The sequence below is a fragment of the Mycena indigotica genome, assembly GCF_014461135.1.
Source record: "Mycena indigotica strain 171206Taipei chromosome Unknown Mind.scaff0001, whole genome shotgun sequence".
Classification (NCBI taxonomy): Eukaryota; Fungi; Basidiomycota; class Agaricomycetes; order Agaricales; family Mycenaceae; genus Mycena; species Mycena indigotica.
The window spans coordinates 5083354-5098879 of NW_023503000.1; the positions used below are offsets into that span (position 1 = coordinate 5083354).

The 15526-nt window shown below is 50.8% G+C and overlaps 6 protein-coding genes across 6 annotated transcripts; 1 reads left to right on the forward strand and 5 right to left on the reverse strand.

Annotated features, from left to right (window-relative positions):
* Positions 1 to 437: 437 nt before the first annotated feature.
* On the reverse strand, positions 438 to 1616 carry MIND_00140400 (Glucokinase regulator family; the record flags this gene model as incomplete). Its single annotated transcript, XM_037358333.1, has 3 exons — positions 1255 to 1616; positions 758 to 1208; positions 438 to 710 (listed from the first exon to the last, which is right to left on the reverse strand). Exons 1-3 carry the CDS (start codon positions 1602 to 1604, stop codon positions 438 to 440), a joined length of 1074 nt encoding a protein of 357 aa, XP_037226243.1. The 5' UTR covers positions 1605 to 1616.
* Positions 1617 to 2154: 538 nt separating this feature from the next.
* MIND_00140500 (U6 snRNA-associated Sm-like protein LSm8) lies at positions 2155 to 2624 on the reverse strand (the record flags this gene model as incomplete). Its single annotated transcript, XM_037358334.1, has 2 exons — positions 2576 to 2624; positions 2155 to 2525 (listed from the first exon to the last, which is right to left on the reverse strand). The coding sequence occupies exons 1-2, from the start codon at positions 2601 to 2603 to the stop codon at positions 2155 to 2157; spliced, it is 399 nt and encodes a 132-aa protein (XP_037226244.1). The 5' UTR covers positions 2604 to 2624.
* Positions 2625 to 4917: 2293 nt separating this feature from the next.
* On the reverse strand, positions 4918 to 6572 carry MIND_00140700 (SGNH hydrolase; the record flags this gene model as incomplete). Its single annotated transcript, XM_037358335.1, has 11 exons — positions 6382 to 6572; positions 6075 to 6336; positions 5958 to 6026; positions 5832 to 5900; positions 5694 to 5780; positions 5541 to 5644; positions 5442 to 5487; positions 5326 to 5394; positions 5200 to 5273; positions 5076 to 5150; positions 4918 to 5023 (listed from the first exon to the last, which is right to left on the reverse strand). The coding sequence occupies exons 1-11, from the start codon at positions 6528 to 6530 to the stop codon at positions 4918 to 4920; spliced, it is 1110 nt and encodes a 369-aa protein (XP_037226245.1). The 5' UTR covers positions 6531 to 6572.
* A 213-nt stretch (positions 6573 to 6785) lies between these two features.
* MIND_00140800 (MFS domain-containing protein) lies at positions 6786 to 8672 on the reverse strand (the record flags this gene model as incomplete). Its single annotated transcript, XM_037358336.1, has 12 exons — positions 6786 to 6855; positions 6900 to 7145; positions 7191 to 7237; positions 7286 to 7407; positions 7455 to 7811; positions 7852 to 7984; positions 8038 to 8097; positions 8143 to 8187; positions 8236 to 8279; positions 8339 to 8349; positions 8398 to 8412; positions 8464 to 8672. The coding sequence occupies 12 exons, from the start codon at positions 8670 to 8672 to the stop codon at positions 6786 to 6788; spliced, it is 1359 nt and encodes a 452-aa protein (XP_037226246.1).
* Positions 8673 to 11368: 2696 nt separating this feature from the next.
* Positions 11369 to 12442, reverse strand: MIND_00140900 (NAD(P)-bd-dom domain-containing protein; the record flags this gene model as incomplete). Its single annotated transcript, XM_037358337.1, has 2 exons — positions 11369 to 12322; positions 12371 to 12442. The coding sequence occupies 2 exons, from the start codon at positions 12440 to 12442 to the stop codon at positions 11369 to 11371; spliced, it is 1026 nt and encodes a 341-aa protein (XP_037226247.1).
* A 275-nt stretch (positions 12443 to 12717) lies between these two features.
* MIND_00141000 (6PF2K domain-containing protein) lies at positions 12718 to 14726 on the forward strand (the record flags this gene model as incomplete). Its single annotated transcript, XM_037358338.1, has 10 exons — positions 12718 to 12982; positions 13036 to 13221; positions 13270 to 13337; positions 13394 to 13514; positions 13557 to 13580; positions 13629 to 13649; positions 13696 to 13763; positions 13804 to 13941; positions 13989 to 14313; positions 14359 to 14726. The coding sequence occupies 10 exons, from the start codon at positions 12718 to 12720 to the stop codon at positions 14724 to 14726; spliced, it is 1584 nt and encodes a 527-aa protein (XP_037226248.1).
* Between the last annotated feature and the right edge of the window lie 800 nt (positions 14727 to 15526).

Here is a 15526-nt window from a genome sequence, read left to right on the forward strand (position 1 = left end):
CCCTTGTCGTGGGCCTCGGGCTTGAGACCTTCGGGTCGACCAATCGCACGTTAAATTATGTCTTGTCGCACGGAAACTGAGCAGGTGTGATAAAATAATAGCATGTCGAGTCTCTGAATAGAATAGAAGTTGCTTGGAATGGGCTATGGCCTCGTTGTTTCAACTGGTTCAGTGCTAATACGCTTGAGTATGTTTTATTGAGAACGGTCGATAGACTCACCTGCTTCGAAACTTGACATCCGACCAGCCATCCCTACTTCTCTTTACCTCCATAACAGCCACAGTGGCGAACACTGGGTTAGTCGATTGTGGGTTGTGAAGTTATTGACTAGATCGTCTGAGTTGCCTTTAAAAATTGGCTGACATGAGCGTCAAAAGCAAGAAACATTCTGTCACAGGCTTCGGCTGACGCGTTTTATAATGGTACAGTAAGTAACTCAAATAAAAACACGCACAACAGTTTCGTACCGTACGTCCTCTAAGACATCCCTGAGCGAGCCGGCCCGTCTCTCAAGGGCATCAATGCAGCGTGGCACACCCCAGCCGGAGACGACGACAACAACTGCTAATTTTACGGAGCCACTACATCGGGAGATGACCCCATCGAGGTCGTCGTTTGAGTATGCGTCAGCCAGATTACCCGCAATGGCACGGATGATGTTTCGCGCCCGTGCACTGCACTTCGCGTTGGAAGGGTATACGTCCACCATCTTTGAACTCTTGAGAAACAGGCAAAACAAAAGTCTTCTAGACCCACCAGGTTGCTGTAAGTGCTGCCTAGCTTGATTTGAACGGAGGTGGACATCATGTTCAAAACCATCTTCGTCGCGGTTCCCGCTTTCATCCTGGTACTCCCCGCAATTATTTCTGGCCCAACTCGAGGGTGTAGCACGAAATTACACTGGCCCTCCCGCGCAACCACACTGTTCTCCGAACAGACAAGACCAATTGTCAGAAGCCCATGAGCGCGGGCGCTATGTAATGCTCCCAAGACATATGGGGTCCGTCCAGAAGCCGATATTCCCACCAAAGTGTCTTGTGCTGTTGGCAGCAGCGCACCCAAGTCAGCCGCCCCAGCGGCACGTGAATCTTCAACAGCTGGTCTTGCAGTTCGTAACGTGATATCGCCTCCAGCAGCAAGAGCTATGTAGCGCATCGGGTCGGCGTTATATGAGGGTGGAATATCAGCAAGGTCTAAAACACCGAGTCTGTTGAATTGAGCGCGACAACATGAACACCAAAAGACAAACTCACCTCCCGCTTGTGCCAGCGCCCATGTAAAGCAGTCTCCCCCCTTCAACCATTCGTTCAGCGATTCGGTCCACGACTTCCGCAATGAGCGGCGTTATTTCTGCCACGGCACCAGCTACTCGCGCGTCTTCGGCGTTGATTATACGGCACATTTCGAGTGTGCTCATCTTGTCGATGTCCCTCGACGCCGGGTTCTGCTTTTCCGTGCATAACTCAGGGAGGAGGGGCTCGTTGGGCAGAAATTGAAGTGGAGAAGCTGGAGACCGGCCTGGAGAAGGCGTTGTTGTCGGTGTTGGCAAGAGTCCGGCGTCAGTAGAGACCTGGTTCAACCAGTTGCTGCTGCTACTAGCCATGACCGTGGTGAGTGTACAGGCCAAGCCGCTTTAAATAAGAGCAGCAACCACATGGCCGAAGGAAGAGAACTGATCATGCGTCAGGAACCGAGGCAAATCCTTGGTAATCAACAACACAGAGGTAAAGTGGTGACCAGAACGTTGGCTGCTAACTTAGGTACTCAGGTTCTCGTTGTTGGATCGACTAGAAGGCCAAGGATTCAACCAAACAGCATTGGAAGAATCACCAGAATGTACAAAGGTGAATGGTATTCCAATGCATCTCGAAAGAATATTCAAGGCCGACTGAGTATACCGCTGTCCGCAAAGCCGATAGTTTGGATTTTGCACGTCCAAGATATAACTGCTACCGCTCGACTCATGAGCCCCGTCCTCGACATAAAGATACTCGTCCGCTGTCCTTTTCAGGAATTTTGCTGGGTTTGCTTAGCGACTTGAGCTGACTTGGAAGATCAGATGAGCTTTGGAAGCTCGGGTTCGAATTCGCATTGTCGGTCGGCGTCAGGCGAGCCACCAAGTTATATGGCCATTCGGGGAGAATGGCGCGAACCTAATATCGGATCGGGGGAATTGGTTCAGCGCGAATCGTCCCCAGGTCGACTGCTTGGTCAACAGCCTCATCGAGTTCGCCGATGAGTACACTGCAAGAGGAACGAGCATTAGGAACACAGAGATCAGTGAAATCGAATGGTTTTGCGCACATCATATCGCCCTTGACAAGGTATAGCCCCAGCGGCACCTCCTCCACCCCTTCTTCCATGCTATATATCCGCTCCTTCGAGTCGGAGAGGACGACATTAGATTTTTGGTCAAAGCCCGCCATCACGCCCTTGATTTCGGTAAGGGAAATGAAACTGACGAGGGCAAGCAAAGAACAAACCACGATGACGCGTCCATCTTGCAGAAGCATCAGGACGCGGCCTATTACAGAGTTTATAAGGCAGATAATGAGCTCTGATGTGAGCACGCACGGTCGACGTAGCCTTGTAGGCTGGACATGACGGCTCTGGCGAACTTGAAGGACTGTTTTTGTCACGCCGGTCACACGACCCATCCTTTCAGATCCTTTCAAAGTTTTCCTCCAACTTCAACGTTACTCCAGCACTTGCATTAAGATGTGTACAAATTCTAATCTACAAACACAAGCTATTCCAACCATGGCCCTCGATCTGCCCTAGGTCAATCACACAAATCTTTGAACGTCTTGTCCATCGTTTCTTTCCGCGTCAAGGCCGTCCCCATCTCGATTTGCTCCGCTTGTGACTTCGAGGAAATACCACTGCCCTCTGCGCCAAACCCGGCTCCGGTACCTGTCCCGCCTGTCGTGTCATACCTCCTCCACTGGACCTCAGACGCAAAGTTGATGTTGGCCCCAGCGGTTTGTACACTGTTTGGTGTGTTATGCGCGCTGGGCCGACCTTCCATTTCGACCCGGGAATTAAGCGTCGCAAGGAGCACGTTGGTATATAGCTTCCCTAGCATGAAAGCGCTGGGAAAACCAATTAAATCAAGTTCGACTTTCAAGAACCAGAAAAGAACGAACGGGGTCTGGTGGATGTTTGTGTTGGAAAACAAGATGAAGAGGATGACATCCGCTATCGCCACGACACTTGTGATCAGGCCCGTCTCGATGGTGTTGTAGATGAGCCTGCCGAGAATGCCCTCCATCCGCTTCCAGGGCATCTTGCGTCGGTATTCCGTCAGCTTCAGACCCACGCATTCAGAACAACTTCGAGGCAGTGATAATGTTGGGCTTACGATGACCAGGAGGGTGAAGGTAATCAGCACGTCGCAAGCCGCGCTCCCAATAAGCCATATCTGCTCGCAGATCGTTCAGAGCTGGCACATACAAGAAATGCAGTCCTACTTTGACTCCAGCCATGAGGCTGGGAAGCTCTGCAATGTTGGTCGTGACCGCAAACCGCGCATCGGTGATAAGGGCCGACAAACTCTGCATAATGGCAAGCTAATCCGGCTCAAAGCTGATACTTGGCAATCGAAAATACTCACTAAAACGATTATAACACATATCACTCTCGCCCAGAGTCGCTCGCCTTTGAGGAAGTATATCCTCCACGCGTAGAAAATTTGAACTGCCGCCGAAACTATGCGGACCGTGAAACGCTTCCCTCGACCAAAGTCCACAAAACCTACTGATTCCGGTGAAAATTGGCACGGCAAGACTCGACCACGGGAGAATAGAGAAGACGGCGGGGCTCCCCCAGCTCGTCACAAGGACCTGGTACGCAAAATGGGATGTTATCGCTGTCTGCGCAACCTCGAGCACGAAGAGGGTGTACACTATTTACCCCATCAATCAGGACTATCACGCTTGCGACTGGGCGGTTTACCTAGCGTCTTGACCCACCACCGCTCCTTAGGAAATGAGACGTGGAACTTGTCTGCCGATGACATCAACACGCGAATCCGACCAAATCAGAGCCAACGCACAAACTTGTACGATCAATGTTCCGAGGAGTAGCCAGTTTGCTTGTGTACCCGCCAGCTGGCGATGATATCAGCGAGTGTGTCTGGAATGGGAGGTAATGCATACAATTGGCGCTGTGCTAAAATCAACCAAGCATTAACACCCAGTAGCGGAAACTCCAAGCATACGCACAATTGCTCAAATTGGGCCATCGCAGCGAAGCGGGCTGGGGTGGACAGAGGGAATGCTATCCACCACAGCGTAGGAACAAGAGGCTTTATATACCGTAGCTTCTTTCGTTTTAGTGCATTTGAAGTACATATCTGCATTAACGTCTCTCTGAAAATTGGGAAAAGAAGCGCCAATGACAAGTTGCGCTTTGCGTGGGAGCGGGCCTAGCTCGAGCAAGGATATGCACGACGGATGACAGAATGAGTCTGAACGAAGACTTGCGCCGAAAAGGCAGGCGGAACATGCCAATCAGTGATGTGCCCAACGCCATACGGGTGACACAGGCGGGAGCTGTGGCGGTATATAGTGGTCTTTGTGGGACAATATTCATCATGCAATCCATACCAGAGCTGTGGACTGCCGATGATGGGTCTCGACGGGAGAAATGAGAATTTCAGTCAAATGAGCCGCCGATTGAGTGAATGGTGTGCTACGGATAGTGTCTGCGGAGTATCATTGGCCTTACCTGGCTACGTTCTTTGGATCGGCGGACAGAATCGTTGTGGTCAACTTATGGCGAACAGTCAATCTAATCTTATCGCGATCAAACACGGTCAGCTGACGCCAGACAGGGACACATCGCGATGTGACCGCGCGAAATAAAAACAGGCGGAAACGGTCTATTAAAAGCACAGAAGGGACTTGTCAATGACATCAAGGATTTGGCCATGCTGCCAACGGTTTCAGACCCCATTTCTGCAGCCACGCGGTGAACAATTTCGCGATCTTCGCATGGCCCTCGACACTAGGATGGAGATTGCTAAAGATGTTTGTCGGCAAGGAGAGCGTAGCATGATGACGCAAGAACGTACTCTTGGAACACATCCGCATATGTCACCCATCCAGTCGTGTTGACCAAAAACATGTTGTGGTCCCCCAAAGTTTGACTGTAGTGCGATGAGAACGCTAAAGAGGCGTGATAGCGAAAGGACCCACCGCGCCTGGAAAACTTGTTCATATGCACCATCGTAATAGAACGCATTAGGGCCAGTGGGTTGTGGCCACCCCCACTGATAATAACAACTGCGTGAGCTTATCGCTACCACAGCGTGTACCACTCACAGGGGTAAACAGGAAGAACGGCTGGTGAGGATAAAGTTTCCGGACGCGAGCCAAAAAATCTATGTATGTCTACCCTTATGTTAGTCCACGATAGCCATGTCACACAGCTCACGTACGCTGACAAATTCGTCCTGAGGAACATTTTGCGATGCGTCATTGGCACTGAGCGCGGCATTAGCGGTCGGTGGCGCTTCCGATTGAGCTCTACTACTCACCCAATATGGACCACAATATGTGTCCGCTCTGGAACATCCCGCCTGAAGTCCCAAGGAGTGGTGTAGTTGTGGACGGAGCTGTAGTAGTAAGAGGTGTCCTCGGTCTGGAGGCTTCAATATTCGATCGCAATAGAGTTAAAGAATGCCTTCTACCTTGAAGAACTGGTATGACATTCCATGTGCATTCCCAAACGAGAATATATCCACTAGCGCGGCGCCTGGTTGAGCCACAACGGATTCCTTTGGCAAGCGTCATATAGGTGAGCCAGGTTGGCACGATTGTTTGCTCACCTCCGCCTTGAAGTTCTCCCCAACGATGAAGTCCCAAGCGTTAAGGATCCCATCTGGAGTAGTGTAGCCCTAATAGCCAAACTAGTTAGGGCACATTTATATATATAGGCAAAAGCAAACACCGACCGTGGAGAAGGAGTCTCCAATAAACTCAAACGCTATCTTCGACGGCACATAAGGCACCAGTTGTGCTCCCTGAGAGATCCATCAGCAACAACCTCCCGCTTTCAATCGCGAACTGACCGGATTGAGTTCGATGCTATGAAGGTGCATCTGACTGCTGAAGTACATCTCGGCGTTGATCCTGACTACGGTTGTGTCCCTCGCAGTTTTGTGTGGGAGAGAGATGGGAATGACGTTGGCCCCAATGGTGGCGTTCAACGAGAAAAACGGCGCATGGTCGATCGAAACACCAAGCGCAACAAAAGGTTGAGTGGTGTTAGGGCCAAGATTCACTGTGAGGGACTGGAGGTTGCGGACATTGAGCTTGAAGCCAGAGCCTGACCTGATGGGGCATCTGATACAGCTCAAGCTGACAACAGAAACTCACCACCATGTTTCCGGAGCGCTGTCCCAGCGTCCGTGGTAGAAGATAAGTGGGTGTGTGTTGGGAATGTGAACCGGCTTGGAAGCCAGCTCAGCAGTAGGGTTAGCTACAGTAAAGACGGCCGCCAGGAGGGGTGCTAAGATGGAGAGCATTGCACTGTCATCGACAGACAGGTTTGCTGCCCATCTTTTATGGGAGGCAGCGGGCCGTCGAAAAGGAAGAACCTCGGATTCTGGTCGACTGCAAGGCAAAGGGACTCATGACCCGTGTACAAACAGCGCGGCGCCCGAAGGACCATCCATCCGCACAGGCATCGGAAAGATGAAATGGTGGAAAGAGACAACTTGATGACTAATGGTCACGATCACATGTCATGTCATTCAAATCGTAAGAGTGTGAGTATTTGTTTATTCTAATTTTCGGTGTCCTGGGACAATCCACCATAAGACAAGCATAAAGGCCATCATCGCCACGAGTCTTGAAAAAATTAAGTCACGATAATAAAGACAGAAAATGCTTACAGCGGTTGAAGACTTTTGATTCCTGTCTTGCTTGCAATAGCGCCAGTGATGAATGGGAATACGGCTGACCCTGCTTGCCCAAAGCCCGCTATCCAGCCTATGGCCCCTGTAAGAAGCCAACGCGGCAATACTCGTCCAGTGTGATTCATCACAAGAGGGTAGATTGGACCCAGCAGAACGCCGACGATGGAGACCGCGACGGCGTCTCCTACAAGCGAGGGAACTAGCCATACGACGAGTTCAAACCTAGGAAGGGTGAGCTTTTGTCCTTGATGGCGAATCAAAGCTCACGCAATAGCTAGGAGCGAGTATACATAGATGACTCTGCGTTCACCAATCTGGTTGGCAGTGAGATGAAGAGCTTGAAAGTTTACGGAGAGAGTAACCTTTTGGTTGAGCCACAGCAAAGCAATTCGACCGGTCATGAGACCCCCAAAAAACCCCGCAGAAACATACCCACTAGATGCTCCTCCACCACGGACATCCCTCATGAACGTGACAATCCAACCTTGACCGCTTTTGAGAAGATGACAAGGAAAAAAGACGGCAACGTACCACCGATGGTAACTTCCACGCCAACATATACAAGAATGAAAAATGCCAAAAGATGCACTGTGGGGAGCGCCATGATTTGGCGGAAGGTACTATGCTCGCTGGTTCCCGTTTCGCCAGCTGCCTCGCCAACGGTCGCCAGACATTCATCCTGTGTCTTCAACCTGAAGACAAAGAATATGACAGCGGCGTTGATGAGGGCGATACCAAGAGATGCAAGGTAATGGAATGACCAGTGTGGGAGTTGCGCGAATTGGGTCGCGACTAAAGGTGAAGCCAGAGCACCAGCACCATAGGCGCCATGTAATAACCCCATCTTAATTTCGGGATTGTGCTTCAGACTGGCAATGTAGCCATTAGCTTGTGCGTCTTGAATCGCCATTCCCACGCCATTTATAACGTATGATAACACGAAGACGGGGAATGAAGGTGCTGGTGACTGCATCGTGTAAGCGATCACTTGGAACAGTGAGCCTAGAGAAGCAGTTAGCAGGAGTGGGCGATATTGGCGTCTCGTTGCCTAATGTTATCATCTGCAGAAAAAAAGTATCAGCGGAAGGACCATAAATTATGATTTAGGATGTACTTTGCCAAAACCGAGTCGGTCCGTCAAAGGGACGTTGATTATGGCGCCTCCAATGAAGCCCTGTTACCAAATCAGGGCCAAAGATAGCTGGGCAAACTGTCTTACCACACATGCAAACACGAAGATAAGAGAGACCACAGCAAAGCCGACCTGACCGGGTTATGACGTCGCGATGAAATTTCAGGAGAGGAAACTCACATGATAGACGCTCTGGATGCGGGGGATTAATGGCCCTGCGGATCCTAGAAACATTTGGCGTAAGTCGTCCAACAGGAAATGGACATTAGTGTAGTATGTCTACCGTCGTTCCATCTAGCAATGTTCACAAATATGACGAGCAGCAAGCGGAGATGAACCTACCCGGCCGTGAACATACTTGGAGGTCGAGAATGAGAGCTTGCGGAGGAACGTGACAGACGAACTTACCACCAATAGAGGGCAAAGAGTTGAATCCTCTCACGAAATATATGTTCTCTGCTGCGAAGGTCGCTTTGTCGACGACTGGACACAAGCTGCAAAGGAGTTGCGTTTCCCTCGAGCTGAGGAAGTGGTGGCGAAGCAATCAAATCGTCCTTCAAGCCGGGCTCAGTCGATTTAGCTTTTGAGATTGAGTGAAGTTCCAAGGCGGAAGACATTGTGGTAGCGAGACCCGTGGAGAGAGTGAGGCGGATTTTTAATGGCGATAGTTTACAGAACACGTATGCATGCGCTGGAGGCGGAGAGGGTTGACCGAGGGTGGTGGTTGGTGGTAAGTGTCAAATCTTACTGCAGTGCGGGAAATTATCGGAGAAATTTGTCACCTCGACTTTCTGTTTCCAACCACGATGCCCTTCCATCCAAGAGACCGTTCGTGAGCAAGCATAAATTACCGCCGACCACACCGTCATCCAACAGCGGACCTAGCGATGACTGTGAACGCCAATGACCAGAATTACTTATAACTCGCTACAGTCCTTGAACAACCACGGCACAAACTACTTATCTCAACTTTAGCAGCTTCAACGGCTCAGTCGAATCTTCCAGCGATAAGTGAGAGCGATTTTTTTTTGCTGACTAGTTTACAAACTACTCTCATTTCAGGTTCATCTCAGAGTCTTGAACCAGAACCGCAAGAGCGAGTGGTGTTGTGCCCATGGGCTGGTCATTACCGTGCCGCCTGTTGCCACCTGTCCTATCCCGGCTTCACGTTTATGACGGATGTCGTGGCGGTCGTAAACTACGAGGAAATAGGCTGCATTCTATTCAAGTTCTTTTTGAACAACTCTCATTCGATTCTATTCTCGCGCTCTACGATCGCAACAAGTGCCCAATAAAGCCCCGACAGGCTTACTCTGCAGGCTTCGCTATCGGTGTTCCATCAAGCTCAATGCGCGTCCACTTCTGGTTCTCCGTTTCATCGCAATTGGAGAGCTGAAGCTACAAGCGTCCGTTCAACAGATAGTGATTGGCAATGGAGAACGAGGACTGACCGAGTTTCCTTGGAGGGCTTCACCGTCAGTCAGATCGACACAAAAGGGCGGTTGGCTTTTCACAGTGCTGAACCTGAGCTGTCCGCTCAGGAGCGATGTGAAGCGATAATCAAACCCGCTTTCTTCGGACGTGGGGCAGGGTTCGATGGTCAGTTTGCCGCCGCTCTTCTGGTTGCTCGGCCGTGCGGCGAGACACTTGTCATTCAGCGTCTTGATGTAGCCGGCGAAAGGGACGGAGGGGATGCTCCAGGTGATGTTTCCCTTGGGGTAGAGGTCTTTAAAGGAGGCGTTGATGCATCTTACGAGGCCAACAGGCGCGCCCGAGTCTTGCGATGAGGCAGCCATACAATAGGGTGTGCCCTTCGCATTGCTATCCGAGTTGGTGAGGTAGATGCCGGGGTCGACTGTGCGGGTGATCGGTCGGTCAGCCCACACCTGAGTCAACGAGCCAGGAGAGCAAGTCGAAATCTGCAACGATCTTTGTTTGGAACACTGAATCTCGTTGGTCAGCAACTCACCACCACCGGCGCGCCAAAAGCGACTGCGTTATTGCTGAGGTCGAGACAGCTGTTGTCGGAGCGCCCCCAGCGGAAACTCCCGTCGCTTCGCGAAAGCCATTGCAGGTCGGCATCGGCGTTCGTCTTGTCGCAAGTTTTAATCTCGAGCACGGATCCATCCTTGATGGCATTGTCTTTGACCCCAAGACACTATACGATCTCGTCAGAGGTCGAGCCTGACCAACACGCAAACCGCACCTTGTCACCGTCGAACACCTTGATCTGCTCTAGGAAGGGGGTCGCCGCGGGGGGGAGGTCAAAGAAGAACGTGATGTCCCACTCATACTGCGCTTTTCCGTCGCTATTTGTGCAATTTTCGATGGTCACCGGAGCACCAACGCGATTTTCCTTTACTGCGAGGCACCCGTGGCCCCCGACTATAATGCAAAAAGGGTGTCAGAGACGAGCGCTTTTTATCGCTGAAAGCCAAATGCGCACAGTGGGGGGACGCGCTGTGGACCTTCTGCACCCATGAAGCAGCGGTGAGCTCCAGCGACAGGAAAATAACGCAGGTCTGGAAAAACATGAAGAGGACGCGGACTGTACTAGTGAGCTACTTCAAGTTCTCTTCCTTTTATAACAAACAAAATAAAGGAAGGGATGTTCCCACATCTCCGAGGGAGATAAAAATTCTTGTACTTACATACAGACGCCCCAGTATCATGTTTCGCCCATCTGTTCCCGCATGGAATGTTGGAGCGGTTGCCTGCCACTGCCTGGTTTGGTCCGCTTGATTAACCCAATGGCAAAGAATGAACTTGGAATTGTTTTGGCTTGAATTCTAATAGCTTGTATCGACGTGGGGCACCCTGGCAATAACAGTGGTTTGCGGCACAGACTGACAGTACTCGTAGAACTTGACTAAGCTAGATTGGGCAAAGAAAATAACTGTGAGCACTGAGCGGGTACTTACTCGATCTCCCTCCGCTTTCACACCGGGAAATTTTCAAAAGCTGGCCCAAAGCCGAACTTTTTCGTGACAGCACAGGCCCAAAAAAACTGGGGCCGATTTTCAAGGCCCTGATTTCCATGATACAGAATACCACTGGCCATGCATGGCATGTACTATGTAACTGGGGATATTCCCCGGAAACCGGCGTCCCTCGGTGGGACCGTGCCGTGTAATGCGATCCTGTCCTATCCATGCACAAGGGATCCACACTGTTTTTGCGAGAAATGGGCTTACTGTGGTTACTGTCGGCCGGAAGGCTTTTCAGCGGTAGGTAGGGGATGACGTCGAAGTCACGTGCACGTAACAAGGTCCGATATTGATCGCGTTGGATTATTGCATTATTTGTTTTCTCTCTACATAGCGTAAACGAGCACTCCGGTCTTCTCCAGACGCAAGCCCTCCTCTGTAGACTCGTCGATGTCCTCCTCTGGAAGTCCGAGAGCCTCGTTCGCCAATCCATGCTTGGTGTGATCGCCCTCGCCAGTGGGGAAGAAGATTCGCGTGTACATCTGGCGCGAAAAGCCTAGCATGTCGCCCTTCTTCATGGCCTCCACACTATCCTCGAAACGCTTCCCTGAATTGACGTATTCGATCTTCCAGTCCGCGTCTGCCGTGCCCGTGACGCGTTTGGCGCTCTCGAACATGTCCTTCTGGTTGACGCGGAAGCTCGAGATGTAGACCGCATTATTGGCCCAGTTGTCGACAGACGGCGACTTGTCGTTCTCGTCGTCGGGCAGCCGCTTGAGACTGAGCAGACCCGCCAGGGCCCGACCGCATTGCTCCCAGGTCGATGTTGTGATCTTTTCTGCCCCGTCGTCGAAGAAGGTCACGGTCCGCTCGGCCAGGTCGATGCCGAAACGGTGCTGGCCCATGCCAACCAAAGACCACTCATACCAAAACCCGCAGGCCAATGCGATCCAACTACTGACGCCCAGTTTCTCGACCAGACCTTTGGCAGCAATGAACGGGAGCCCGACAAGGACTTGCGTCAGCATTTTCTCGTTGAGAGGGTCGGGGCCGTAGGCGTTGGGCATAACATAGGGCACTCCAGCGTTGGCGGCTGCTGTGATAAGTTTTGCCTCTGCATTACCGCCATCCCGACCAGCAGTGACGCCGAGGGTGATGACGAGGAAGTCCTGGCCTTTCAGAGCTTCCACCAGAGTAGATTCGTTATTGTAGTCGATGACAACGCGGCGAACACCATCGGGGATCCTCGCGGTACTTCCTGCCCGCGCCAACGCTGTGATTTGGTGCTTGCCAGTTGCCAGAAGGTGTTTGGTGAAGTAGGATCCAATACTGCCTCCCGCCTGCAACGATATGTCAGCGAAAAATCGAATTCTCAAAAGCTCGCGCACTCCGACAATGGCAACTTTCTCGATGCGGTTGACGAAGCCTGCTGGCTGATCTTTGGCGAATTTGGCGGGCATTGTGTTGGGACTCAGTGTTCCTCAGTGGCCATTTTTAAGTAGGAGGCGATCGGCTAAACGGATATGGGCTCTAAGACTCGGATGAGGTGCGGATGGGCGTTTGTTCTCAGCTCAGTCGGATGTTGTTGCGCTGTGTCATTGGGATTGACGCTCTTTATATGGTGTATTACGATCAGCCGCGTCAGCGCATTACTTCGGCCAGTCCAATAATGACTCTTGAATGAGCGCCGCTGACTTGGGTCTGAGAGAGGTGAGAGAAGAGAGCAAGCGTGTGAATGTTGGCAAACAATTCGGATCACTTCTTCTCCCCTCCCATGGTCGCGCCGCTTTACACGACAGACTCTGGGCTCCTCTTCCACGCTGGGAAGATCCTCATCGTCACTGTTGGTCTCCCAGCCCGGGGCAAAACTCACATTTCCCGTGCACTTGAGCGTTACCTCCGATGGATGGGTGTAAAGACCGAGGTAGTCTCGTTAGGAGATTACCGTAGGAAGACACTCGGGGGAGCACAGAGACTGCCATCGGACTACTTCACTTTGGGTTCGTGCCCTTGCTTCTCCCAGCCGCGTATAATGGCCCATCGGTGTTGACAGGGGAGAAGACAGATGAGACCAAGGCATTGAGAATGAAAGTCTCGAATGGCTGCGAGGATCTCATCTGGGAGTTCTTCACTGGGGGCGGACAGGTCGTTATTTACGACGCCAACAACGGGACACGGGCCGCTCGACAAGCACTGGCGACTAAATTCGACAAAGCTGGGATCCATGTTATCATGCTTGGTGAGTTTCCATTGACCCTTCCATTGCACCCTCGATCTTTTGCTGTAGAATCCCTGTGCGATAACCAAGAAATTATCGAGCGGAATATTCGCAGCGTCAAGATCTCCTCCCCTGATGTAAACCAACCTGTTGCTCTCTCTCTCTCTCGGAACTCCTGATAAGCAGCGCCTAGTACCGTTCTTGGGACCCAGACAAAGCCGTAGAGGACTACTATGGTCGCATTAGAGACCACGAAAAGTACTACGAACCTGTTGAGGAGACGACCTGGCCATTCATCCGTATTATCAACGCAAGTCCATCTTGCCAAAGATTTAGGCTCTTATTCATTCGAACAGGTTGGCGAAAAGATCATGGTCAACGTACGCGGCATTGATCTTTTGAGATCCTCTGCCTAACTGCTCTATTAGAACATTCAAGGCTACCTTCAAGTAACTCGTTCGTTTGCCAACCGTTCGTCAACTCATCAGATGGCAGTCCCGGATAGTTTTCTTCCTCATGAACATCCACAACCAATACCGAACAATATACTTCGCTCGAGTGCGGTACCTTATTCTCTGTTTGCAGACATCTCACAGTTGACAGTCTGGACAATCTCTCATTGAGCACTCATACAAAGCGGACTCAGATTTGTCTCCTGCAGGATGGGAATATGCGGAGCGTCTGAAAGACTTTGTCCAGGAACGACGGGCTAAGCAAGGTCTCTTGGATCGCAAATTAGTGGTAGGTCATGTGTTTGGTTATCCAGACTGGCCTTATAATAACATTAGATCTGGACTTCCACGCGCCGACGAGCTCACCACACCGCCTGGCCGTTTATTTCTGCAGCTCAGGCCTCCGCGACACCTTCCTCTCCTCCTGTTTCCCCAACCAGCCCTTTAACAATGACAACAGATCTCCCGACGGACCGCTCGGCTCCTCCGTTGAACGTCAAGGTTATGGAGAAGCCCCAGATGGCGGAAATAAACCCTGGAGTTTGGGACGGCCTTTCTCCCGAGCAGGCGAGAAAATACTATCCTTCCGACTGGGAAGGTTTTACGAAGGACCCGTATACCTTCCGGGCGCCAAGAGCAGAGAGTTATCACGATCTCGGGGGTGCGTTTTTTATCACAGTCATTCCTTGCTCATCGCCATTTTCAGTTCGCATTGAGCCCATTTTGATCGAGTTAGAGCGAGAACGCGAAGACCTGCTCATCATTGGCCACGCGTCGGTAATCCGCTGCCTGTTGGCTTATCTTATCGGCCTTCCCGCCTCTGAAATCCCCGCCATCGAAATCGCGCGGGGCGACCTGTTAGAGGTCGTGCCTGCGTCGTACGGCGTCCACAGCACTGCGTTCCATTTCTGGGATGGCCCAGGTCGGCTGGGAGAAGGCGGCGCAGAGGGCAGAGACGAGAGTAACTTCTATGAAAATTACGCGGAGGACACACGCGGCAAGACATTGCGGAGGATCGTGCCCGTGCAGGTCATCGAGTCGGTGTTGCCCCCCACAACCGAAAGGAGTACGTGAGTAGTCATGGAAAATAGAAACAGATGTTGTCTGGAAATGTATATTGTTCTATATTTAGACCTCACATAAGTATGAGATAAGATAAATGATAAGTAAAGACCCCTGTGATGATTAGACTAATCATAACAGTACTAGTTCAGCTATATATCATTATCAAAATCAAATCCTTCACTTCCAATTCCTAGCTTTTTCTCCAGAAAATTCACCCTTTTGACAAGCATTGTTATCTGTGCATAAATGCTATCAGAACTATCCATAGATATCTTATCAGTCTCTTGAGTTGCCAATGGTAGTGTCTGCTCAGAATAGGATTTTCTTGAGCTCCACAAAGCTATCAGAGAGAAATTAGCATTATTTTTCATTTAAATAGAGAATCAACTACCAAAGGCACTTGCTTTATAAGGTTTAGCTGATGTTATCTGTGCTGAGTCATTTATTGACTCTGTATGAACAGGCTTATCAGTATATATAATATGAATCAATAATAAAAATCACCATTTTTCACCAAAGCATTAGCAATAAAAGAAAAGATGTTCCATAAAGCAGATACCATAGCAAATGTTGCAACAAAGACACTTGCAATAGCAGAGCCTTTGGACTTGTGCTGTGGTACAAGGCGAAAATATTCCAATATTGGTGCTTTATTTGTGTTTTCAATAGGTTGGAGTGACTCTTGCCATTGAGCCATTATACACCGCCAACGGGTTTCCAGCTGCGACACAGCTGGAAAATCCCCGGTGGACACATGTGATGTCCGGCCGGTTCCCGGACCAGTGACACATGGTAACCATGTTTGGTCG